Source organism: Trachymyrmex cornetzi, unplaced genomic scaffold, assembly GCF_001594075.2.
Source record: "Trachymyrmex cornetzi isolate Tcor2-1 unplaced genomic scaffold, Tcor1.1 scaffold138, whole genome shotgun sequence".
Classification (NCBI taxonomy): Eukaryota; Metazoa; Arthropoda; class Insecta; order Hymenoptera; family Formicidae; genus Trachymyrmex; species Trachymyrmex cornetzi.
In genome coordinates, this window is record NW_017295960.1 from 57,695 (window position 1) to 84,776 (window position 27,082).

General features: G+C 40.1%; 1 protein-coding gene across 11 annotated transcripts in view; it reads right to left on the bottom strand.

Moving 5' to 3' along the window:
• Window positions 1-6,695: 6,695 nt before the first annotated feature.
• GluClalpha (glycine receptor alpha 1) overlaps window positions 6,696-27,082 on the bottom strand; it is a 75,201-nt gene continuing 54,814 nt past the window's right edge. For 7 of the 11 annotated variants that reach the window (XM_018522750.1, XM_018522749.1, XM_018522751.1 and 4 more), the window contains 7 exons: window positions 11,670-11,739; window positions 10,909-11,062; window positions 10,410-10,492; window positions 10,132-10,266; window positions 9,897-10,049; window positions 8,787-9,067; window positions 6,696-7,650 (listed from right to left, as the gene is read on the bottom strand). In XM_018522750.1, coding sequence (XP_018378252.1) covers window positions 7,051-7,650; window positions 8,787-9,067; window positions 9,897-10,049; window positions 10,132-10,266; window positions 10,410-10,492; window positions 10,909-11,062; window positions 11,670-11,739 — 1,476 coding nt within the window. In that variant the 3' untranslated portion in view covers window positions 6,696-7,050. Of the gene's footprint in view, window positions 7,651-7,782; window positions 8,103-8,786; window positions 9,068-9,896; window positions 10,050-10,131; window positions 10,267-10,409; window positions 10,493-10,908; window positions 11,063-11,669; window positions 11,740-20,113; window positions 21,513-27,082 lie in introns of those variants that run through there. The other 4 variants (XM_018522756.1, XM_018522757.1, XM_018522753.1 and 1 more) reach the window with 3 other exon arrangements.

Here is a 27,082-nt window from a genome sequence, read left to right on the forward strand (position 1 = left end):
GTAGTATTTGACGACAGGAATAATTAATACTCGATCAATATATAAGGTGTATTTGACGGTGTAATTGACGAGCTAATAAGTTCACATGGGAAGATTCCTTCTCTTCTTTTTGTATATCGGACTATGTGTCACGATACAAATTTATTATGTTACACATCTTGGAATATCGTGCGCTTAAATGCATTCACGAATCACAAACATGCAATAATTTTTCTTACGTTCTCGAGACGCGTGCTCGCTCGAGTCGCGATTGTTCCACTGCTTTCGCCGGGGAGGACACAATCTTTACAATTATTGTGGACAACGTACAATATCCGCTCGTCGATATTTATCCAGGGCGAGCGCGATTTAAAGGATTAATCAAGACGGGGAAAGAAGTGATCGACGTCGAACGACTCGATTACGAGGATATCCTGCGCAGCATCGACCGAAATCTCGGACTGCACCTTCGAATCACAATTAAAAGACAGCAAATTTCCAAGGTATTTTTTTCAGCCATCGCAATATTTCACTTAAATTTATTATAATTCAGCATAAAAATTTACTATGCCTGTCGATTTTAGAATGTTGGACGACTCATGTTCGAAAGGTGCGCCGTACTTCTTGGCCGAGACTGCTCGCAGATCCGCTCGCTGTTCGTGATTGTAAGAAAACGACACATCGATGTTCTAATCGTAATGTTAACATCAAAGTACGATTTTTCCATCGGACTGTAGCCTTGCGATACAACGTGTCACGGATAACACAATTTCCTTGCGGAACGTACATGGATATTTGTACGTGTGTGCAACACGCGTGTAACAAGCTCCTCGCATGAATTGGGGGGGGGGGGGGGGGTAAAGGAGGGATTTATTTTTTTTTTACAGGGCTCAGCATGCTTCGTTCACATATATTACAACATACGCATATAACAATAACATTAAAACCTTTTTAGGTGTGTTTTCGGACGTGGGAGAGAGAGAGCTATGGCGCATTTATAATTATGTCCGGAATACAACAGGATACTTTGTGTGCGTGCGAAGGTCATATATTCATATGTACGTGTATTAGGTCAGGTGTACGTGTGTCTATGGTGAGACACTGTGTTTTTCGGTGTGCGGATCGATCTTGCCTGGACCAAAGTGACTCCAAGCAAGTAAGTGATAAGTGGGAGGTCGAGGGTGAAAATTTTACACAGTCGTTCTTAACTTCCGGTCACCGTATCCTCCTCAGTGAATGTTACGTATAATACTTCCGTCTCTATTCCGGATTCTTTCATCCCTTTTCTTCAGCATTACGATGTTAAACCGAGGAGGATATGCGTCTGTCGGTGAGACGTGTGCCTGCGCGTGCGTGCAGGAAGTTTGATGGAATCTATAATTGAATGTCAGTCAATTGTCTGCAGTCGCTAAAATAGTCATTTTGTCTTTAAGATTCTAGGAGTAACAGCTTCTTGAAGAGGGGAAGCGAAATGATAATGGGAGACGAGACAACACGTTGGAAGTAGTTCTCGGTTGCAAATCAAACATGTAAATCAAGTTAAATTCCCCTTTTTTTTTAACATAGGCCATGTAACGCAAGTCCAACTTAACTCAGAAAGGAAGAAGGCTCTCGGAGAAAGATGTTTCTCCTCGCTCGTTACAGCTGCTTGTGGTGTGTCAAAGAGATCCCATGATTTTACGCTCAGAGTGATATAATCTCTCGATCGTTTTCTCCTCGTGTGAGTGGAAACGAAGCGAAATATCCCGAAAAATGATACATTTGTTGAAATTGCCTTTTTCTTTTCAAGAATGCCGCGAAAGAAGATTTTGCACGGATCATCCTATTAACGAGAGATTCTCTCCTACGAGAGAATTCGCATCTACCCATATAGGGTTTTACAATCGACCCAGTGCTGATTACTGGTTATCACAGTTCAGATACTGGTGCAATATTGGCTAAGTACTGGATGATGACTTAGGCTCAGTACAGACTGATAGAAGTTTGGCCGTCATTTAACAGCCAGTCATTTGTCAGTGATGGCCCAGTACTGGTTGACAGAATCTTGGCCATCGGTTGACAGTCGTAGCATTTGCTAAGCTTTGATTTCGTTGTAACTACTGGCGACCCTATATGGGTATTTGAGTTTGTTAATTCATACCCTGTGATGCCAAGGCTCGAATGAAGGTGAAGCCTTCGCTATATAGATATCTATGCGCGGGTATGAGAGATTCGTTTAACACACCTTTACGCACCGCGATTTACTTATGGTACAACCGACGAGACGCAGGAGAGATGCGCGATATCTATCGCTGATCTCTACGTGTAATCATTTAGCAAATACTGGCTTTGTGTCCCTTTAAAATCTCTGACGTAGACACATACAGAGAGAAATCTCTAAATATACAGGGTGTCGCGCCCACCCTCGGAAGTTTCGCGCAGAAACCGGTAATACCTGGTGTTTACGCGGAAACCACGAAGTGTCTACGCGTACTGTATCCAAATCATACACATAGACACGTAGACACGATACAGATAGGCACAGAGAGAATACAGCGAATCAACAGGAAAATGAGAAACGAAGATGACTATTGTCTCATCCATCTATACTATTCTACGATTCGATTATTCTGTAGATTATTATGTAATCTGATTGTAAATACAGGATTGTCACAGGAAATAAATTTAAAAATTCCCTGACTTCCAGGTTTTCCAGATGAAAATGGAAAATTTTCCATGACTAATATAAAATATGTAAATTTTAACAGATTCAGGGATTGTAAGAAAGCTAGTTTATATTATTATAAATAACGCAAAAAAGCTTAGTAGCATAGTAAAATTTTAGGTGCAAATTCAAGCCAGCAAAAACTAAATTAGTTTTGGAAAAAAGAATACAATTATGACGAAAAAGGGGGATCAAATAAAAATACTGAATAAAATATAAATTTTAATTATTTTATTAAAATATCATTTAAAGTGCGTAAGTTTTGAACGTATTTGACTATAAACGTCAGATATAATATTTAAAAAATTATAACAATTATTTGAAATAGGAGCAGTTTATATTATATTTATATTTTAAGGAAATTGTGAGCAAATTTCGAAATTTCAGACTTTTACATTTTTCCCTGACTTTTCCCGGTTTTCCATGACCAATTTCAATTTTCCTGATTTCCTAGTTTTCCTAGGGTCTGTGACAACCCTGCGCATAGTATAGATAGATGGGACGAGATGGTCATTTTCGTTTCTCACATTTTTCTGTTAAATAAGATTCATTGTTATTATTAATACATGAAACAATTAACATAGACTGAAGATTAGAGTTTCTTCTGATTATTGCTAACATCACGTGATAATACTGCACAGTTATTTTTATTGATTCCGTCTATTTGGATAACGATTGGTTTGGATACTTTACGCGCAACTGATGAATCATTCCCAATTCTATGTGTACATCCGAATCTACACTGCGTCAGCTCTCTTTTCGTGCTGGGATTGCTCGAAGCGAGAGGTGGAGAACTTGATAACGTTACGAGTCGAGAGATCACAATGTGTACTTGTTTAATTTTATCCAATTTTGCCAATGTTGAATTTCTAGGAAAATAATAATCGGCACCACCGAGTACTATTACTCTATAGTGAAAAAATAGTCTCCTCACACAAAAGTTAAAGAAAAACAGATCCGTGTGAATGTACATATCTCGATTGCCGGGATTATTCGGATAAAAAATAATTTCCGCTCACTAATAACTTTTCATCCCCTTAGGAATTTAAAGAAGTCTGTCTAAACGATACTCGAACAATCTCGCATGTGAATTGTGACGCAAATATAAACTCGTTACCGTCACAGCTTAGTATCCCCTATATCTTTACGCGGTAATATTTGTGAAGTTGACAATTCGTTATAAGAGAAACACAATCACAATAAATGACATTTATATATCTGCATTTACGATTAATCTTTCATGTGAGGACGCGTTGCGTTCCTATCGCGCTTCATAGAACCAGGATGGCTCGTTGTACCCGCGGAGATAAATTCACTTTTCACTATCTATAAAGACGAATATCGGAATGTCAGTTCAACGAAATCGCATCGGCCTGATGGAATCTCATAATTTTTTTTATAAAAAGAAGAAATGACTTATCCGCACATTCCTAGATAGTAGTCTTACGGAAGCGCGAGATACTTGCCGATGTCGCGGGCGGATATTGTCGCGCCCGTCCATCAGATTCTCGCTTCTTACGCACGCGCTATGCTATCGGTTGCACGAAGTAAAAGGAAGATACGACGATGAACAGGGAAGAACGGGGGTGCGATCGGGCACATTTCGCAACGACGAAACTCAACCCCGTCGCGAACCGTTCGTCAGAGGCCGAAATTACCCTCCGAACGATTTCCTAGGCTCGAAATTGGAGGCACAAACATTTCCCTTTGATCGCGCACCCCTCTCTCTGTTCGTTATCCACCACCAGACGCGAAATAGGGGTTTTCGTCGAACCGGCAAACGCGCTGTGTTGTCTCTCGCTTGAGGGTAGCACCTCCCGTCGTGTTTCAAAAAATAAAATCGTCCGCACTTCTTTTTTTTTTCTTTGCTTTTTCATTTTTCTCTCTTTTTTTTTTTCTCTCTTTGTGAGCACGTTCTGCGTGTCTTCGTCGTCTCCTCGTTCCGTCCGCGAGGTCGGCGACACCGCAGCTCTTCGACGGACAAGTCGACGGATAGATTTCCAGGCGCGGCGTCGCCGATCTCTTCTGAGCAATATACGTGGGACAGCCCCGTGCCGCATCGTCGGGAAACCTCCCTGAGCGAACATCGACCCGGGGCAGCGGAAACAGGAAATACGTTGGACGTGGTATGCGTGCGACGCGACCGCTTCGCTGATACTTCATATCGCGAGCTTGCGATCGCTTTCGGCTCGCACCCGCGTCTGCGTCTTTATCCGGGCTCCGGATCATCCTCTCGCGAGAAAACTGCGCTTTAAAAATTTATCTCCTTTGATTGGTCACTGTTTCCTTTTAAATTTGTTTCAAAAGCTTCGAGTCTCCAAAGACGCAAGTGTGGCCGTAGTGGCGTAAAGAGTTCTGCTTTCTGTGCCAAAGGATTCAAATCCATCCAGAACACATATCAGATGATTTTATTTGATCGTTATCTCTCGGAAAGCAATGACAAACCATCTAGAACGTATCTTCCAGTGGTAAAATAATCTATGGCGTTAAATCTGATGAATCTATAATTATCTAAATTAATTTTAGATAATGTTCTAATTTTAGATAATTATAGATTCATTGTTAAAACTGTAGGGTCCCGTATGCTTGTGGCGATTGAATAATCAGCATGTGTACCATAAGCATATGAGAGAGGTGTAACACAAGCCCGTAAGAAGAAGATTCATTATATTTAGCGTCGCAGATATTTTTGCTACATTAAATTTAAAATACAACGTTGACTATTTTAACTATTTTGAAAATAAATTTACCATTGACAAAGATATTCTTGGTTTGCCATTGACTTCCGAGAAGTAACGATCGAATAAGATTATGTGTTCTAGGGAAATTCAAACCCTTTTTTACACAGAATAGACGCGCAACTCTTTACGCCACAATAATTACATCTATACTTTTAAAGATTCGAAACTCATTAAACGAATTTAGAGATAAAATTTACCGATAACTTACATTAAATAAATATTTCGGCGAGCGTTGACTCATTTTCTTCGCAAAAAGATTGGCTGCCCGGATAAGGACTGAGCCTAGCGATACCAATAAGACATCCGATGGTATATTATCGGTGGTAGAAGAGCAGAGGGATACACTTCTCTAAAATCCACCGACATAATTAAATTACAACATGAGTCCTCTTGCCTCTCCAATTTCCGCGACAGCTATCTAACACTGTCCTTTTAAATTAGGATATATATAGGGTAAATAAAAAAATATGATAATTCAAACACGAGCTTCCGAGGCTTCGGCCTGTGTCACTTGGTACCGCTAGGATTGATAAAACCTGCCAGATACCAACAGGTTGTTCTATACACCCGAAAGATCATCGAACGTTCGACACTTTTCTAGACACATAGCTTTCAATATTCTTTTTCCAGCGTCGAACATTCCGCAGCCGATCCTCGTGTGCACCTTATACAGGCTTGAGGAGGGATAACACATGACGCAGCGAGTCAACGCCGATCATTTCGTATTCTTGAAACTCAACGATGAGAGACGTCTCGTGTACTTATTGAGACAATTGTCGTTTCACATGGAAAATTGAAGCGAACCGCATTGTCTCGACGTGCCGTGTGTTACCTAACCGTTATCTCATCTTACGGTTATATTTACTGGATCCGACGAACTATCCGATGTTAATTTTGCAATGGCGGACACGTTCGCGGTACAACAGCGCGCGATCTTGCGCAAAAAACATACGATATATTTATACTTGTAAACTTTACGCCTCTTTTTTTCTTTCATTGTTAACAGGCCGTGGCTATACAGGGCCCTCTACGCTTTCAATTCAGTCTGTGGCGCGCGGTTTTCCAAACAGATCATTGAGTACGATGTACATACATGCATGTATACGTTTATGTTTATGTGTGTGCGTGTGCGTGCGTGTGTGGGTGCGCGTGTGTGTATGTGCGTGTGTGCGCGTGTGTTGTGTGTGCGTGTGTGGGTGCGCGTGTGTGTATGTGCGTGTGCGTGCGTGTGTGCGCATGTGTTGTGTGTGTGTGTGTGTGTGTGTGTGTGCGTGTGTGAGAGATAATACACAATTAAGATGTTATATTTCGTCGTCTTCATAATTTCAACCATCGCGACATGTGTACTAAACGTCGCTAACATCCTTGTTGCCTTAAATGATCCTCGTCCTGGAATATTTCCGTTTCGGGCGTGAACAGTGAAGATTTATCTCCACGTCGAAATGCCTCCGGTCGGTCCTCGTCGAGCAAACGTAATCTGATTTGCAAAATATCGTTGATATTAATGTATCTTGTAATTGGAGCTCGAAAAAAATTTGCCTCGGTGTTTCTTGAAGGATTAATCTGACTTGACGGATCGCACTCGACTTGGTTTCGTACACATGATTTTGTATATGCTTTCCTTCTTCACTTTTCCATACCGACGTTGTCGTCTTCATGACCCGTATAAATACACCAGTACAAGACGTTGAAGAGAATGAACATGAATGGGAAGGCATAGCGCGCAATATAGTCGATTCTAGCGCTGCCGCGGGCATTATCCGGATATCCACAAAAAAGCAATTTCCTCAGCCAGTAGCGCGTTTTCGATGGCACTTTAACCGACCTGGGCAGCGGTGTCGTGGACGAAATCTGTATAGCGATCGGCGGCGAAGGTGTTGCGGCGCGCATCGGCGTGCCCAGAGGCGACGCTGATGATGCTGGTGAAGGCCATCGCGACGGCGACGACCTCGCCGAGGGCCTATTATGCGAGTGATGTCGCGATGCTTTCATCGGCGAACATCGGTCGGCGATGCAGTCTTCGTCGTTCAACAGCGAGAAAGTCGGCGATGGCGAACGATTCGGATGATAACGCTGATGACGGTGAGGTAACTGATGATGGTGGTGGTGCTGCTGCTGCTGCTGCTGATGATGATGATGATGATGATGATGATGGTTCTGCTGATACGCACGCGGCAGCGAATGATGTTGTATCATCGGCGGATTGCTGCCGTGAGTCCGCTGTTGCTGTATATAAAAATGACTGTGATGACGGGGAGGATCATGATGATGATGATTCTGAGGTTGATGATGATGATGACGACGATTATGAGGCTGATGATACAGTTGTCGTTGACGAGGACGTGAACGTTGTTGCGGCGATCGTGTCTGTTGGAACTGTTGTTGCTGAGGATGGCCGCGAGCCACTACTTCCCTTGTTGATCCGAGCGCCTTCCCTTCGAGATTTATTCTTGCCCCTCGTCCTCCCGAAACAGGTACGTGGACCAATACGTGAGGTTGAAGAAAGCGAATACGATTGGGAAGAAGATCCGTGAAATGACGTCGATGCGCTTGGACCTCGTCGGGAACTTGGACAGCCACGACCTGCAGCAGTTTTTTTTCCGTGGTTGCATATGTATTTCGCACTGCTGCAATTTATCCATCGACATGGAATCCTCCGGGTGTCGGACCAGAGGCTTCTGAAAGAATTCGGGTGGTATTGAACCATTAATTTCTCGCACTCTTGGGTCCTTAATTCAAACTATTTCGATTCTAATCGAAAGAATCTCGACCCTCTTCTTTTTGCTGCATAAAAGAATCTCATTCTCATCTAGAAGAAGCGTCTAGAAAAATCCTGATCTCTTCCTTTGATGCATACAAACTCAGATTTTTCAATTGCAATTATTTATAATGAATAAAAAAAAAATATATAATGCTATCCCGGCTGAGACAATATTTTTCGCAATAAATTTTTCGCAGTTTATGATTCTCGTTAACGTCTAGATTATTAATATTCTTATAAAGATGCTTATTAGATGCATTAAAAATGATTAAATTATTTGTCAATTTAATAAGTGATATTAGTACTCGGGTTCTGCTCATGATTGCGTTTCAAGACTGAAAAAGATTTCAGCGAGCAGAATCAGATATGTGCATAAATTCAAACAGAAATATTTGAGCACTAAGATCCACTTTGACTGAAATAGGATTTTTCTTGTTTAATTAGAGTTGCTACGATGTTGCCGCAACAGGTTCATGTCCTCGTCAACCAAAATGAAAGTTTCCGGAAAAGCTCGAGGAGAAGAAAGCATCTATGTCGGAAGTATCTTGAGCGCGTGCATGGAGATGCTCGAGGAATCGTCATGCCTTGTTGGTATACTAACCATAGCGAAGTTGGCGGATCCATCCGGCTCGAGCAATTCCGAGGACGGATCAATCGACGACGAATGTTCCATCTCGTTCTGTGGAAACTGCTTCTTTATGTTGTCGCTGTGCATATCGCTACGCGACGCGTAGTTGACCAGCGCGAATTCAAGTAGCGCACCGAACACGAAGGTCAAGCACACTCCTGTCCAAACGTCGATAGCCTTCGTGTAGGAGACCGGTGGCAATGAGGCGTTTATCCCCGATGTCTGTGTGGCCATTGTCAGCAATGTCGTAACGCCTGGACGAGAGAAGACCGACAGACTTTTGTAGATTTTTGCAATTAATCTTGAGATGATTCAATAAACTCGAGTAAAATAATTAATAAAACAGACGAGCGTCTATAATAGCGTATATTTCCCTTTCTTTTTTTTTTCTTTACAAGATCATTAATCGTTACATTTACTAGTCTTTAAATAATTCATTTCAATGTGTACATTGCAGCTCTTCGTATTTTTGACGTTAAAACTGATTTAAAAATAAATTCAATCGTTCACATTCGACCAATATATCTACAATTCTATTCGTTCTTTTAATAATAATATTGATTTTTCTTATTTCTGGGTTACAAATTTAAACACATTTAGAGTGTTTATTTTAATCTCCGTCGCGTGGCGACCACGTTTCGCTCTTCGTTATGATTATTTATAGCTGCGTTCAGCAGAAAAATCTTTGCAACTGTATTGGCAGATTCTTTGATACGATTGGTTCATACATTTAGATCCAGTGAAGAACCAAGAGCGAGAACAATCAAATTAAAGAATTTTATAACAACTGCAAAGCTATTTCTCCCGCCTCTTCCGCAGCCTACGACATAGAAAATTATCTTTACAGCATTAACAAATTTGCTGTGCTGTTGCAACAAATACGATTATCTATAATCGCTAATTTTATTCAACTGTATATTTTGCTAATTTAACATGGAAAAATAGCTATCCGTACATCACGACTGTAGATTCGCTGAATCAGTGAAGTTTTTAATTACTTTAACAAATCATTTTTTTTCCTTGTTACGTGATTTATAACTCTGAATTATAACATCGCTTTTGCGCCTAGATAATAATTTATACCTAGTGACACTCGGGCAGGCACGGCGCTCTGATCCAACCAGAAAGACACCCAGGACACGATAACGAGCATACAGCATGGGATGTAGATTTGAATGAGATAGTAACTGAACTCTCTCTTGAAGAGCAGGTCCACTTTCAAGCAACTGTACTCTCCTGTGTTTTTTTTTATTTCACCGTTAGAATCGTTATATGAGTTCATCGTGTTTTTTCTTCTCAACGCAAGTTCTCCACTTACCAGTGTTCGTCTTGCTATTACAGTAGTCCGTGAGGAATTTCTCGAGGGTGAACCTGGGTAGGTGTAAATTCTTAACCACTTGAACGGGGTCGCCTTCCTTCCAGAGAAAGACCAAATCGTCCGTCGTCCATCCGTCTATCGGGACGGACGAAGACGGGTTATTATTGGACAAATGATTAACTTCGACAATGTTTAGTGAAAAAATATTTATTTCGGAGTGTTAATCTAGCTAAATGGGACGGAAAAACGAAGTTTATCGAGTCGTCGAAATTACTTACAACTCGCCATACGAAGTGAGCAAGTTTGTCGATCCAGGGGATACAGTTTCAAATTCATGGGACACGAGAGCGTCAAGGATATCCTGCGTCAGGGAAAGAGAAAAATAAGGATAGTTTATATATTTAATGCCTGTGGAAGTAAGAATCCAATTCGCACTGGTTACACAAACACACGCTTGTGTTTCGTCATCCGGCACGGTACGCAAGGTATAGATATCCGATGTGTACTTTAGCGGAGTGAATTTTGCGACATTTGATTATCACGAGGATGAAATGTGAGAGTGTAATGAATAATAAATTCCCATCTAGGTATTTGTTGAACAATTTTAATTTGGATTTCATATAAGCGCCCTCAAACAATATTCGCAGAGGAGAGAAAAAAAAAGGAGAACAGAGACGACATCAATAATCCTTTGTGAAAAATTGCGCAATCTCGCTGATTAAGCTGACTCTGCATTCGCCGCACATCGATTACATCCATAATCACGTTGGTACTCACCGTATGCTATAAAGAACCGAGCCATGCGGGAAAATTCGTATGTATACGTTCGGCATAATGATGTTGTGGAAATGACCTTCCTTTTCGTTCGAGAAGAACAAATCTGGCATCCAGACGCGGCTAGCCTCCGTCAGAGTTAAATATTTAAGTTTACCTGCAACGTACAACAAGAACAGTGGGTATACTCGTGAAAAATAGGCGTACGTTAACGGAATACGGTATCGCTCGTTAGCGTTCATTCAGTAAGGAGAAAGCGCGAATATCAGCGACAATTTGCAAAAGGGAGATAAAAATAGCCCGCTATTAAATTTGCGTAACGACCAGCACGAGCGAATAAAATGTTACGACTCGCCCTTTGGGGCACGATATAATTGCAATATGAAAAAAAGTGTAGGTATAAACGCTCTTTGTGCGTCCGAACTTTTCCCGTTTGACCGCAAAATATCGCGTTTGTGATGTTGCTGCACGAAGATACTTTGGCATTTATGGAAAATAAAGGAAGGATGAACTTTGATCGGACTTTTGAATTTTTTTCCATACTGCAACCTGTGCAGTTACAGGGAATATATATTCTATCTTTAAAACTATTATTCTTGTATTTATATGACACGGCATTGTACACGCATTGCATGACTGTTATATTATCGTTGCTCCGGTTTTATCGCATCACGGCTTTTATCAGCGTTGAAACATCAATACTGGAAGCGTAGAAATTTCAAACTGAAAATCAGTTATAAAATACTATTGTGAACTTTACGTACCTCCAAAGTCATTAAACCGTAATCTTTCATCCATCCATTGTTCCCGAAATGTTAATTGTACGGAGTATTCCTGGAGAGAAGAAGAATAAATGTGATTAAACAGCGTCGCGCGTTATGGCAGCGAGTAATGTAAAGAATTATTCCTTTCTCTTCTTAGTAAGCGATAGTCTCTCTAATTATAAAGTTTCGTAAGAAACGTAAAGAACGTGCGTAAAGAAATAAACAGTAACAGAAGTCTAAATTCATCTCGAATCAAATAGTATTTATAATAGCAATGAAGTCTTTGTGAAGAGAATGAAGAAAATAACTTGGCGTAAATGATAACTCCGCATTTAATGAAGAGTTTTAATTATAATTACAATTGTATTTTTAATTCAATAATGATCAGTTCTCGAGAACGAGTACCGGTATAACATTTCAATGCGACACGTAAAATCTAATAAAACATAAAAGAGAGAGTTGAATTAAAAAAAAATTTAATCTTTTTCTTTCATCTTTATATATAGATACATATTATTCGATAAAAATCTCGCACCTATAAAAAGCAATTATTCAAACACTTCGTAACACAAAGAGAATTTCTTTCTATCTGCAGGTAATATTATCGTCACTCTGGAACGTGCAACGCCAAACTGGTTGTCAATATATATATTCTTACCATAAAAAAGAAGTGATCATTAGTACACAGGTATGAATTTCAATTTTATGTTAAGAGCTGTATTCTCGAATAGGTCGAATATTTTGACATCGTTTTAGCAATTGAACATAGTTGTAGCTTTCATTTAATTTTTCTTAAAAAAAAGAAGTCTGATATCATATCACACGAATTATATTTTGCGTCGCATAATAAAACGATCGAATTACAGCGAGACATAAAAATTTATGTAAATTTAATGTTTCGGAAAGAGATTTTAATCGCGGTAGATTAACGAGGTCAGTAACATTCGTGCCTATTGATCCACATCTGCGACATTAATCTGCCTTGGCGTAATCGCGCATGTCGATAAGTTAACTCGTCACGGATCGAACTGATGCATTTAGGTGGAAGGACGTCATTTCATCAAGTTGCACCTGAGCGACGTACAACACGCGTCAATCCGTGACGACTATCTATCACTTGGTAATGTGTGTGTCGAGAAATATGGAACAGAAGACCGGAGATATGTTATATATCGGTGGCGGTGGGAAAAGCGTCCCGGGAAGACGAAAATTCCTGGATCGGAATGAATTATCGAAACGCGTCCGGGGACGTTTTTCCGCGGTGAAGCGATCATGCGACTCGAGGGCGTTGCAAGCCATCGACAGGGACATCAATAGCCGATCTGTCGTCAAATGCTCCGAATAACACTGGCGCAGCCAAGGAGATGGGGGGGACGGTGGGGGGTCAAGGGCCATGCAAAAGCGAACACCGAGGACCTACCAGATGTAATCAGATCAAATGCCAGAAATGTCTCGGGCACTATTGCGCAATCTGTTAGCGGTGTAAAAAAAGAAACGCATGCAGTTTCGCTCACGGGGTTCTCGTGTTCACCAGCTCGCCTGCGTGCCATTTCTGCGCCGGCGTGCGAAGTCCTGCGTGTGCCCTGTTTCCTATTTCAGAAGGGGGTAAAAGGGAGTGCTTTCGCAAATACACATTTTTTTCCCTTCCTTTTTTTTTTCCTTTTAAATACTTTCTTCCTTCCTCCTTGTTTCCCTCGACCTACCGACCGCCAATTTTCGTCTATCCTCCACGCCCGGTGCAGTGCAGTTTCACTCTACAAATGTTTTTTAACGTGAAAAAACATCCCGTTGGCCCTTCTCCTTCTTTTTTTTTTTTTTTTCATCTAACTTCTTTTTCCCTGTCGGCTTGCGGTATTAGTTTTCACTTTAAAGTGTGCCAGAGCTCACACTCGTGTGTGTTTCGCTCATCTCCGCTCTCCTCCGCTTCTAACTCGTCCGATGGTTTTGTTCCGTCGTTAACTTTTTAGCGACTCGGCCGTATTCGCAACGCATCTAATATCGGCGGAAAGTTGTTCTGAAAAATTGAAAAGCATACCGCCAAACGGAGGATTTACCGGTCACCCTCTTTTCGAGCTTTCGTTCGTTCTATTTTTCCTTTTCTTTAATTTTTTCTTTTTTTTTTTTTGTACAACGCGCGTCTTTTTTTTTTCTTTTCTAGTATAATACATCACTCACAGAGAAATAAAGTACGCTAAACGCGTTTGCGTGGATGCCCGTTTGTACTTCGAGGTACTTATTCCTTCCCGTGTAACGCGAACGACGAGATTTCCTTGGGACAGGTATCGTGCGCAATACTACCGCGATTATACGACATGCACTCGCGATTTTCGCATCTCTCGAGATAAAAGCGATCGTCGCTTTTGTATCCGTATGTATGAAAAATATATATCTTGTGCGCATAAAACGACGTTATGGAGATTCGTCTATCGTGTGTCGGAGGGAGATTTCGAACGGGAAATCGAGTTGTTCTCTCAAATATATGCACCTTGCACGAAAATTCTATGACACCGACGGAAGAAATTGCCATTGGCGGGGAGACTTTTTCACACTCGATTTGATTAAAGTGGAGGATAGAAATTACTAGTAAATCATCGCAATGTTCTTGCGGTAACATCTTCGTGGAGACCTAAATCGCCTTTCTAAGCCAACTGCTTGAATCATAAATTGTATGAAACGAAACAAATATGTGCGATCATTAGAGAACAGATATATATACATATTTTTTGCAACCCATTAAACACTTTTAAAAATAATATTACGTCATATATATATATATATATATGTCATATATATACATATATATACGTGGAATAACGAATAATCGAATGTGTCGTATCATCGAGTGTACTTACGACGATGACATAAAATTATATACAATAAATACCAAATAACACAGCGACAACACGTCGAGGGGGATTTCATACATAATCCTGACGTATAAGATCTAGCACACAGTCAATATCTCAATTTTATGCTACACAATGACAAATGCAAAACATCCAAAAAATCATCAAGGTGTTCTATATATTTAAAAAAAGGGGGGAAGAGAAAAATGGGGAGAGTAACCGCAATGCAGCCCTCGAATTTACGTCGGAAAACGATCCTGCGGACGGTAAGATAAAGACAGCCCCCGATATTTCAGGCTATACCGTTGCTTACCGGAAGCTGTTGCGCGCGGTTAACAGCTGGCTCGTAATTTTTCCCTGGCTCCTACCTTTTAACGAACGACAGTCATCGCTACCTCTACCTTTCTTACGGGCAAAATTCTCGAGTTACGCGCACTTAGGGCGATATATTTGCCGTTTAAGCCGGCCGCTCGACGAAACGAGCGCTCCTTTTTCTCGCGTCGTCCGTAATTAACGCGGAAACGACGATTTGTTACTGTCCCTCCCCCCCCCCCCCCTTGGGAAATCGCACGAGATATTTAAACGTGTTTGGAGTGCAGATGCACTTACACGGGGTAGGGAAGCACAACTCGATTATCGCGAGGCGACAAAAGGCTAATTGGTCGAGTCGAGTCTCTCTCGATCCCCCTTGCGAAACGGGTCGTTTTTAGCGAGTAAGAAAGTATTATATATCGTCACTCTCTGTTGTTCCGGCAATTGTCCTGATGGCAATGGGATAGTGGGATGTGTCGCGGAAAGTAACGCTCGCGAACCCTCTATGGACCGTGTCATTATTGCTCTGACTTTTATCTCTTTTTAACACGCTCATATCGTAAAGAACGGCGTATAATATTTAACAGTTGTTATTAAAATTGATCTCTCTCATTTTTTTTTACATCGTTACAACAAATGTAATTCTACAATTAACTCGATGATTATGAATGTCAAGAATGAACCGCGAAAGAGAAATATTGAAATATAAAGAATACATTATTGTTAGGTGAAAGATTAGATGGGATATACATTGTGTATATATATATACATATATATGGCCGGAAAGCAAATTCAATTAAAGTTAAAAGTTTCCACATCACGTCTTCACACAAATTTGCTCTACTAATTTGATCACGTCGGAGAAGCTCCCTTCAGGATTTTTAACTTCGATCGGGAACTTCCGACTCGCCGTCGTCAGGCATTGTTTCGAAGTTTTGTTTAGGTCACAGAGGGTTCCACGAGATTTCGGGGCCAATACTGCCAATCTCGAGCTTGCTCGACGATTCGTCCGTATTCCGTTTTCCTCGCCGATGAGCAGCCTCAGGTGTTAAATTTTGTCACGCGGCGTCTACAATGAGATTTTAAAGCGTGAAACTTGAGCTTTAAGTCCTAAGCCGTAAGAAACTGACCAATCACAGCCGATTATTCTCCTCACACTTGACTGATGGGTCAATTTCTTATGGCTTAAAGCTTAAGGCTTAAGATCTTGAGACGTGAAATTTGAGGTTTATGCCTTAAATCGTAAGAAACTGACCAATCTTAGGCCGGTGTTCATAATCAGTTCTTATATTCGAGACCGTCTTAAATTCTGTCTTGAGGTGTCACGAACCAATCAGAGGGTCGTATTAGCGTTTCGAAACATTACTTAAGACGGTCTTGAAATAAGAATCGACTATGAAAGTACCGGCCATAGTCGATTATTCTTCTCACACTTGACTGACTAGTCAATTTCTTATAGCTTTTAAGGCTTAAGCTTGAGTTTTACGCCCTAAAATCTCACCGTAGACGCCGCTTAAACGATGCGCATACACAATGCGCTTTCTTCGTGCGCTCTTTACGGAGAACGGGTTACGATCTTCCGTCTTGACGCGCTTATATCCTCGTCTCGCCGTTACCGTCTTCGATATATTCGCTCGCAATGAAAATTCTAACAGCCGCATTATTCCCACGCGAATTTCCCTTCCATCCCCCTCTTAGATTTGTTCCTAAGCGCAGCGATCTGCTCATTCAGTCGACAAATATTTGTCAGAATAAACGATGCCGAACGTGCCCGTACTTATAAGAACGTGATACAGAATGAAAAAAATAAAGGAAAGAAATGAAGAAAAAGAGACAGAGAGAGAGAGAGAGAGAGAGAGAGAGAGAGAGAAGCGGAAGAAGAAGACGAAGAAAGACCACAGAAAGGGACGAATTCTTGCAGGGCCTAAAATTGAACGACCGATTTTTTTTTCTTGCAATACCTTCAACGCGAGGGGATAGTCGCTTTCTGTATATGTTGTAATTTTATTATTTGAGCCGGTTATTGTAAAGGCCGCAAAACACGCTCTTGCATAACACATAATGCATAGTGCATAAGGGAATCAATCAATCGAAATTCTTCTTTTCTATGGAATGGGAGGAAAGGAAAGATTCTGATTAGTTGATTCGCCTACGCACTATGCGTTATGTAAAAGTCTGTGCTGCGGCTTTAATTTAATTTCAATTTTATTATACGCGAATTTCAATTATGCACGTTAATAACCATTGTACATCAGCGACTTTTATTTTTATAAATATATTATTTTGGCTCGTAATTTCCTGTATTTTTATTTGAATTTTTAATAATTGAGCTTATTATAATATTTAATTTTGATAATCACTTAATCCGAGTCGAAATCGTTATAAAGTTCATATGAAATTTCTATGTATAATCCGATAATGACATACGCAGCCACGAAAAATCGTTGTATACGCGGAGAAAATTTTATATTTAGAATTACTATAATGTAGTAGTAGCTGCGGTCTTCATGTAAATTATAAGTTCAAATGCTATAGTTATTTTTTTAAAAACAATAATATAACGTAATTTTTACACTTTTTTATAGTAAAAATTTTTTATTACAAAATCAAATATATCTAGCAAATCCTGTTTGCGTACCATAGTAAAAATTACCTGTTTTCATGTTAGAATACGGCTTAACAAAATAATTACTTTATTTATGTGACAAAAATTAGTATTATCATAGTAAAAGTTAAGTCGGAATCATGTTGTGAGAGTCTATCGAAAATACAAGACATAGTAAAGTGTAATTTAAAATTGTATTAAAACTTAATATAACATTTTCTCCGTGTAGTATTAAATGAAATCATATATCATACGAAATGACTTCATACGTAGTAAAAAAAATTATTTGTAATCAGATGAAATCATATGAAATCATGTAATTTGTGGGACGACATTTCAGCTAGCGATTATCCCCTCGCTTCAACGTGTAACGATTCCGATGAATATAATATTTATCCCGTGGTCCAGTTTAATGATTACGAGCGCGTGATGTCCGAATAGCGAAAGTAGAAAGAAGGATACGTGAACAAATATTGTTTGTGTTTTTTTATCGTGTGATGCTGGCGTGTGAAGCGTAACGAGTCTCTGATTCGTCGAAACAGAATGCCAATTATCTCGACGAGTTCCGCGCGACGGCTGGGGAGATAGAAAAATCAATGCCCGAATCGCGATGTCGAGAAGAATTCGGCTGGACGTCATTTATGATGGAGTTTCCACCCGAAATCATGTCCGACGTATATCGGTGCGAACCAACAAAAGAATGGCAATGATTACCGTAATATCAAGAACTCTGTAATGCGTTGAACCATGTGAAATTTATCGCTCGTATATATTCATGTGAAGTTTATCGCTCGTATTCATTTTTCCGCCCATCGTGGGGATATAAATATCCCTCTCCGACAAAAGATGTGTTATACATAGCTTTCAGTAAGTAACAAAGATCGCCCTCCAGTCTCGCGCGACTAAAGAGTATCGGTTGCCTACTCTCATCTTGACACAGAATTCCAAGGAATCGTGCGAAACCCACCCATGAAGAGCGAGAAGTCAAAATAATATCACATTGACCGAATTATGATAAAAAAAAGAACAACATAAATTCGATCAATAATCAGTCGATATGACGTCGAATTGACATCGTTTTGACTTTCTCGTTCCACTTTGGGCCACTTAACGTTGACGACCTTCACACGGAGAGAATTTTTTCTTAGAATTTATACCCTGAAAATATGATAGTCTTGGAACAACATTGTATTTCGAGGAATTTTAATGTAAATCTCTCTCATTCATTAATAAAACATTCGTTAATAATAAAGTATAAAATAAGTTTGATCAATTTTAGTAGTTAGTGCATAGCAAAAATCTTGAAAATATTGTATTGTACCGCAACTATTATATATATATTTTCAGGGTAAATTTTAAAAGATAATTCTGTCCGTGCAGATGTCGTTCGCATTTGCAATCAACGAGGCAGAGACACGCGTGCGTGTGCATGTGAATGTGCGTGTGCGTATGCGCGTGTATATCGAGCTTACTATCTCTCGTCTGTTTGGCGAGCAAACCTGAGGCCCCGCAACGTGTCTTGGAACGCATTTTGAATTGGACTTGCGAACGATTGTCCTTCGCCGCACACGCGGGCACATGTCGGTCAGTCTCTCTATAGCCAAAGGTTCCAACAAGGCACAAAGACGTGGTTGCAACGTACAGTCAATCGAACGTTCGTACGATCAGTACGGGTGCTTTTCACTCGGTGACGCAGGTCAACACAAAGCGTCGTTCTATCTCGTTACTCCGTCCTGAATGTCAAGAAAGGCAGAACGACGCTCGCACCGACTTGTGTCACCGAATGGAAAGCATCCTACACAGCAACAGACAAATTACTGATACACTGCAGGCGCGACACAGCTAAAGCTCTAGATGTACCAAAGTAGCGCGATCCTTTTATCCGAGCCGAAATGCCGATAACTTTCCTATTGGCTGTTTCGACCGCCATTTTCGACCTGGTCCAATAAACGCTTAGTGTTATCGATACAAAATGGAGGTACTGGTCGAAAATGGAGGATCTTTGCGCTACTTTGGTATGCATCTAGAGCTTCAGCGACAGCTTCACCGTGCCTTGTCGCCGCGGATTCTTCAGCCAATCCCAAGTCGATTTCTCCTTAACGAAAAACCTCTCGATTAATTTCAACGTTCGAATACATTCGAGTCTGTCGAATTAAAAACAACAGATGGATCACCCATGTGTCGTGTTCCCTTGCGACATAGAATTCGCATTAAGATTTCGATATCGCCAATCCGTTTCACCCTCCTCCCCTCTTTCCCTTGAAGAAGAGACCGACTCCTGAATTCAGCCGAAAACTCCGTGCATCGATCCCGGGCACGATAAAGCCGGGACGGCCTGTATAATATGTATATAGACTTAACATGACAGTTAATGACATCGAGAAAAATCAACACGAGGTGCGATTAGCACACATCCATTGTCAGCGCGGCGCACGAGAGTATGCATATACATGTATAATACGTATGTACGTGTGCAGAGATGTCGCGCGCGCGCGGGAGACGAGACTGATAATATATATATATGCATATATACGTATACATATACACGTAATACAGATACAAGTACAGAGAAGTGCAAATCTTACGGCATCATATACACGTGACGTTTTAATATAATTGTACACAATATGTGAGGATATACAGACTGTAGGCCTTGTTGATTACTTGTATATTGCACTCACCATATTATAATCATCTATTTTGCTGATAGAGCGGAGAAAGATGTTGACCTTCACATTTGTCGGGCCATCTAACACGTTGACCGGAACAGAACAAAAGAAATCGATTAATTAAATCGGTCGCCGTGAACCGAGGATCGCTGGTCTTTGTATTTTCTTTGCTTATTTCTTTTTTTTTCTTTCTTTTCTTTTTTCGCTTTGGTTAATTCGCTTTCGCTTTCATTTTAATTTACCGGGATAATATAATTTGCGGCGTGGGTGGATCATCGATGAATGAGAGGACGGGGGGGAAAGGAGGCGCGGGAATGATAGAGGCATCGTGATAAGATGATTCTGAGACTCATCGATTCTCTCGAACGCACGCGTCGATGGATCGAACGTTAATAAATAATGGATTAATCGCGAATCGTCGTTTCCGCCGATCGTACGATACGCATCCGAGCGAATGGACGAAACGACGGAGCATTATCATCGTGCACTTCTGTGCCCCGCGATAAAATCGCGACAAACCGCACGCGGTGTGTTCGGCGTGTTTTCGAAAAATCGTTACGACCAAAATCAAACTCCCGATAAAGTGTCACACTCGTAACACGTGCTCGTACTCTGATGACAATTAATTTTTTACGGATGACACTTGAAATCATCGTTTTATATCACTTTTTAATCAGTTTGAAACACTCCTCCGAGAGGACGGGAGAGACCTTCCATTATCTTGCCGCGAGGCACAGGTCGCATATCTCGTTACGCGGATCCAATATGTGTTGTATAAAAAAGCGTAAGAGAGTTTGGAGATGAGCATTGGATATATGCAGATATCGTGAGATCGATATAAAATTTAAATAAACACGCTACGCGCTACGACATTTAAATGGCATGGGGTGATGCGATGGGGCGGACTATACTTGCAGCGATTTAGCGAGCGTGTTAACTTCTCCTTGTCTCACAGCTCGATTAATACCTCGCGCAAATAACTAGCGGATCGTGTGAAAACTACGGATCTACTATTTGAGAAAAAAAAACGAAAAGGAGAAAATTCGTCTTGAGAGCTAATGTGGAGTAAGATCGATTTTGGACTTGCGGATAAGACAGTATCCTTTGCTGTGCGATCTCTTATAGGAGCGAAACCGGAGTAATATCCAGCGCTAAAAGCGACGATTATTGATCCGTGCGCTTCGCCAAGTGTAAACAAATCCCATAAGATATAATACAGGTAAGGAATAAAGTCGATGTGCATATGTGCTCGGTGCCTACGCGTAGCACACCGAATGCAGAATGCTTCAGCTGTCGCTTTGCGTGTAATCCGGCGTACGACGAGCGATACAGACACCGTCGAATTTAAAAAGAAGCCGAATAATATCAGGGTATTTTTCAAACGTTCTATTCGAGATATTCGAGGAGACGCATAAACAGGTAGAACAATAAACTCATGAGAAGAAGAAAGAACAACAGTCATGAAAATAGATGTGTCTGACAAGGGAACGTGTCACATTGCAAACATGGTGTCAGAAAATTGACGTTATCGATCGAAAGAGTTGAAATAAGTATCCTAGATGGTCAAATCTTTTCTAGGGATTCTATGAATTCTGTATCCGACTTGTTTGGTCATTTTAACTTAGACACAAAGCATCTTGAGAATACATTACTGAAAAAAAATGTTTCAATAAAAGTTGTAGGATTTGATGAGAATTGGCCCACCTGGACCCAAAATCTAAATACTCATCCGAGTCCCTTTCAGGCCTTATAACTTTTATTTGAAACATGTTTTTCAAAAATTCTCGAGCATTGTTCTCGAGATATTTGTGTCCAAGTTAAAATGGCTAAACATATTCCGGCCCAAGTCGGATACAGAATCTGTAAAATCCCAAGATTTGACTATCTACACTGAGAGAAAAATGTTTGGTATTTGTAACTATAATTACATATCATTACATATAATTATGATTATTACTGCTATAATAATAATAATAACAGTAACTATGTATATAGTTATAGCAACAAATGTATATAGTTGGCAATCTAAAATGACTATATATAATTATAGCTGTTATAACCATAAAATAGTTGAAATTACCATAAAAATGATTCAAGTGACTATAATTTTATAGTTATAAACAACATATTTATATTTTTTGACGTATTTTTTATAGTTATATTTTGGGACAACCATAAAAAATATGGTTGTTCCAAAATATAACTATAAAATTATAGTCACTTGAATCATTTTTATGGTAATTTCAACTATTTTTCAGTAATGTATTCTCAAGATACTTAGACACAAAGTATCTTGAGAATACATTACTGAAAAAAATATTTCAATAAAAGTTGTAGGATTGATGAGAATTGGTCCACCTGAACCTAAAATATATACATATAGTTATTATTATTAAAGCAGTAATAATCATAATTATAGTGATATGTAATTATAGTTACAAATACCAAACATTTTTCTCAGTGTAGAATACTTATTTCAAACGTGATTTTTCGGTTGGTAATGTTCCTGATATCACTTTTGCAATGTAGAACGTTTCTTTACAAGGCACGCAAGGCGACATTCTGAAAAAAACTTCCACATTCGGATGCCGCGAGGACATCCAAAATACCGGAAAAAGAAATGCGTTCTACTGCGGGCTTTCGGAGTGAATCGGAATTAATCGTGGTTCCATCGGCTGCGTTCAGCAGAGAAAGCAGCTTTGCAACTGTTGTAAAATTCTTCAATATGATTGGTCTTGCCCGTAATTCCTCATTGGATGTATAAAGCAATCATATTGAAGAATTTTACAACAGTTGCAAAGCTGCTTTCTCCGCTGAACGCAGCCATTATACGCCTTCGACGGCCGTTTGTTCCCGCCCTCCGTAATGGGTCCGACCAGGTGTCTCCACCGGAGGTCGACCTTTGACACAGAAGCCTGATTGTCGCGACTTGTCGCATCTTTCGCTTCTCTCGTGGATGCTGCTCTCGGACACGCGAGGCACACCTTCGTCGTCGTCGTCGTCGTCATCGTCTTCGGAGCGGTCGTGCGGCATGGGGATTAGAAACACCTAGGAGAGGATCCTAGAATCCCATTGCCATGTTCGTGTTTGTCTGTGTCGTTTTCGCGATGAGATAATCAGTAATGGGCGTAAGATGCGGCGATCGCGCATCACAATTTTGTATATGCTAGATCTTACTTTCAAGAAGCAGAAATCGCGCGCGACTCTTTATACCCGCTTTATCCAGAATCAAGATCTCTCGATCTCGATCGCGTGTAATCCTGACGTCTTTCGTGACTGTCAATGGAACACCTTTCTTGTGCTAAATAGCGGGAAAAGTATCAATAATGTAACGGTAATTCGCGGTAATATTTCATCGGCTCGATCGAAGGGAGCGATTTAATCGATACCACGAAGGAGCAAATAGCAGACGAATTTATTAACAGAGCATTTCTGCGTTTTCGCATCGTAGACAAACGTGTAAAATATAGATTATATTTTCATATCAGTTATCGAGTTTATGTTATAAAAATTATATATCATGCCTTGCACCTCTTAATTTTGCAAACACCGAATAATTTAACTTGGCTATTTGTACGAAAGGTATTCGATATATTTTCAACGAAAAAAAGCTGCACATACTTTATCGCTTTTGTTTACAAATTACAAAATGAGTTAATGGTTCAAATGTAACGGATAATATCCATCAATAAGATGGAAGAGAAGTTCGATAATTGAAAAGTCAGAGGAAAAATATATAAAGTAAGAGGGAGTCTGACGTAGGTGGAGTCGCTTAGCGTGTGTTGCGTGACGGTGTGTGGGAAAAGGTGGACGTACCTATTATGAAAGAAAGAACGTATCGATTTAACGGAATGTCCATTAAATCTTTGACAAGCCCTGAAATACAATTCTTTTCGCTCCGCCGACGTTTGCTAAATGCTGATTGTTGAAGCATCTGGTTTTAACGAACTGTTGAAAAGTCACAGACCATCGATCCCGCGTTCATTAACGTTTGTTGAGAGAAGCATGACAATCTCAGAAAACTCGTATTCATTCGTATTGAAGCAAAATTCTCACAACGAGGCAACATAAGCTCGCGCGTTCAGGATCAAGGCATGGTATATATATATATATTTATCATTGTCGTAGAGAACGTAGAAACAAGTCGAGCGAACGAGAAACTGCCATATTTTGAAGTCTGACAGTAAATTTCCTATTTTCCGGAATGTCGCTCGGACCGAAATGACCCGGGCTTTATTAAGCACCGGGCAAATTAGGAAATGTTTTGTGTTGCTAATCGGCGCATTGCAGTTGCATTAAACTCTCGTAATCTAATAAGCGGGTCTCGGATATTGCCGCTCCAGTGAGATTTACTGGACAATCGTGCGACAATCGTGAATTGCTGGAGAACGATCGTTTCATGTATTCCGAGTTTTGAGCCATCGATAGAAAGCCATCTTCCCTACTTTTTCCCCGGATTAGTGTTTCACACATAAATTAGATTTTATATTTCTTTTCTACAGATACACGTTCCGAAACATAAATTGCAGTTTACAACATAGAGAAATTAACATAAAGGGGATGAAATGCAGTACGCTATTTTGAAGTCACATTAAAGGATTAAGTTAATCTTCCTGATGGCGCTTGTAAACAATTAAATGCAGTCAAACTGGATGTAACAAGCTTTCAAAAATAATTCTACCTCGCTCGCGATGACAATATCGCGAAATTCTGTATCTCTTTGCAGTAGAGATAAAAGCTAATTAAAGCCGGTATGCAAAAATAAATTGGTAAATATTTACGACAATTATTGAAATAACAAAATATCATAAAAATTAGATCTTACGATTGTTTCTGCTCCAACAATTGTCATAGACATTTACGCTTATATTTGTTCTCTAATTATATTTGTATGTATATGTAAAAATAGCCCTTCTCTTATATATGTATATGTAAAACTATCCCTTCAAAGAGTTGCTTTTTTATTCGTCAATCAAATTTTCTCTTCCTCTCTCTCTCTCTCTATCTCTTTCTTTCTAGCATCTTCTTTATCGAGTCATCTAATATCTATCCCGCGTTATAAGTGGTAAGGATATCGGCGCCAATGAAGTGAGCTTCAAGAGCGGCAACATCCGAGTACTACTAATAAAGAGACGGCCATATGATGCTTAACCACGGAGATATGGATCCAAGATCCGTCGCGATTAACCCAACACCACTTTAGAGAAGAAAAAGCACGCGTATAGAGTACCGATATATATATATATATATATATATATATCGGTAGCATCTGTTCACATAAATATACTTCAAAGCTGCTAATTTTAAACTCCTACAGAAAATATTGTTATTGTCATTATATCATAATGAAATTCTTACGTAATATTATCATCGTATATAAATTTCCAATAATAAATTTATATTATTAATACAGAGCGTTTTTTTTCTTTTTTTTTTAGAAAATAGAACTAGTGCAGCTGCCTTCCTTAGTAATCCATGTGCCGGTATATCGACTGCTAAATAAATTATGGCGGGCACATATATTCTGCATACATTTTACATACACATACACATATATCTTGCGACGTGGCCGATAAATTTTTAAATGTCATCATCTTTTCTCGCACTTAGCGTGTGAATATTTAAACGGCGGTCTGCAAACGGCGTTGGGTTAATCACGGAGATCGATCGGTAAACGAATGCGGTTCAAAGTGGGACTCGCTTCGGTGAAAACGCGCCCTGGAAATTGGAGCTCTATAACGAGACCCCGAACGACAAAGTCGCCTTTTGCGTCGTCGCCAGCCCCGTGTATAATTAATTGGTACCAGGCCTGTCTAATTACACTGCCTCCGCGACGTCGTCGTCGTCGTCGCAATTGGCAATTCGCGGTTAATCCCCAACTCTGTCGCGGCAGCACAATATCTCGCAGCCGCCGCTGTTCTTGCCTAAGAACTCGTCGCGTTGTTCGCGTGCAATCCCCGGGCTATTTTCTGCTAAATGAGCGTATTCGCCAAACGTGCGCGTCGCATTTCTCATTGTTCTAAAAGTATACCGACCAGGACCGTGTGCTCGCGCATTATTTGGCTGCCGAAGAAAAACGTACCCTCGACGTAAAAATCGTCGGTGAAAAAGTTAATCGGGGACAAAAATCCATTACGTGTTTAATCACGGGATGTATTTGCAATTATAATTCTGGATTATTTATTTAAGTCTCGCGTTGCTCTCGATGGAAGGATATTACGACGTTCTGCCCTATTCTCCCTTGATAAATAGTAGACGAGAGCCCGCACTCTAGATATATACTCGGCACGAAAACTCGGGAGAGAAATGAACCGTGTCCTGAATGTAAATCTCTCGGCTCGCGCGCAATGCGGCTGTTGAAAAATTTATCCTCGCAATTAAATTACATCGGTCGTTGATACGCACTGCTGATTACACTGCCGACGTGACTTGCGCCTTCAAGTCATTTCCGCAACGATTACAAGGGGGTTTCGTTTACCGAGATCGTTCCCTCGGATATATAGAGCACGTAAGTGTTTAATTTCCAAATAGATGGGCTTAACTGGGTTACACGGCGTACTAGTTACAGTTACTGTTTTCTGGTAGCAATTAGGAAAAAAGAAAAAAAAAGTCATTACCAAGAATGAGATAAAAAGGGTTGCACACTACCGTAGAGATGTAGCAGCACGAGTATGCCTTAGCGAGTGTGTTGTCGCACGGTGCAGTAAAGAATTAAAGAATAAAAGTCAACGATACATCTGATAATATATGTACATATGTGTAGGCAGGTATCTTCTATTATATATATAAATGATATACATAGTGTTACATTGCGCATATGTATGTACCAGGGAATGGAAGTAACTCGTTACTTGTAACGAAGTTACAGTTACAAGTTACTTTTTTGGTAACTTTGCTAGTAACTGCGTTACTTTTTTTCTTTGGTAACTGTAACGGTAACGAAGTTACATTTTTTTGGTAACGGTAACGAATTTTACAGTT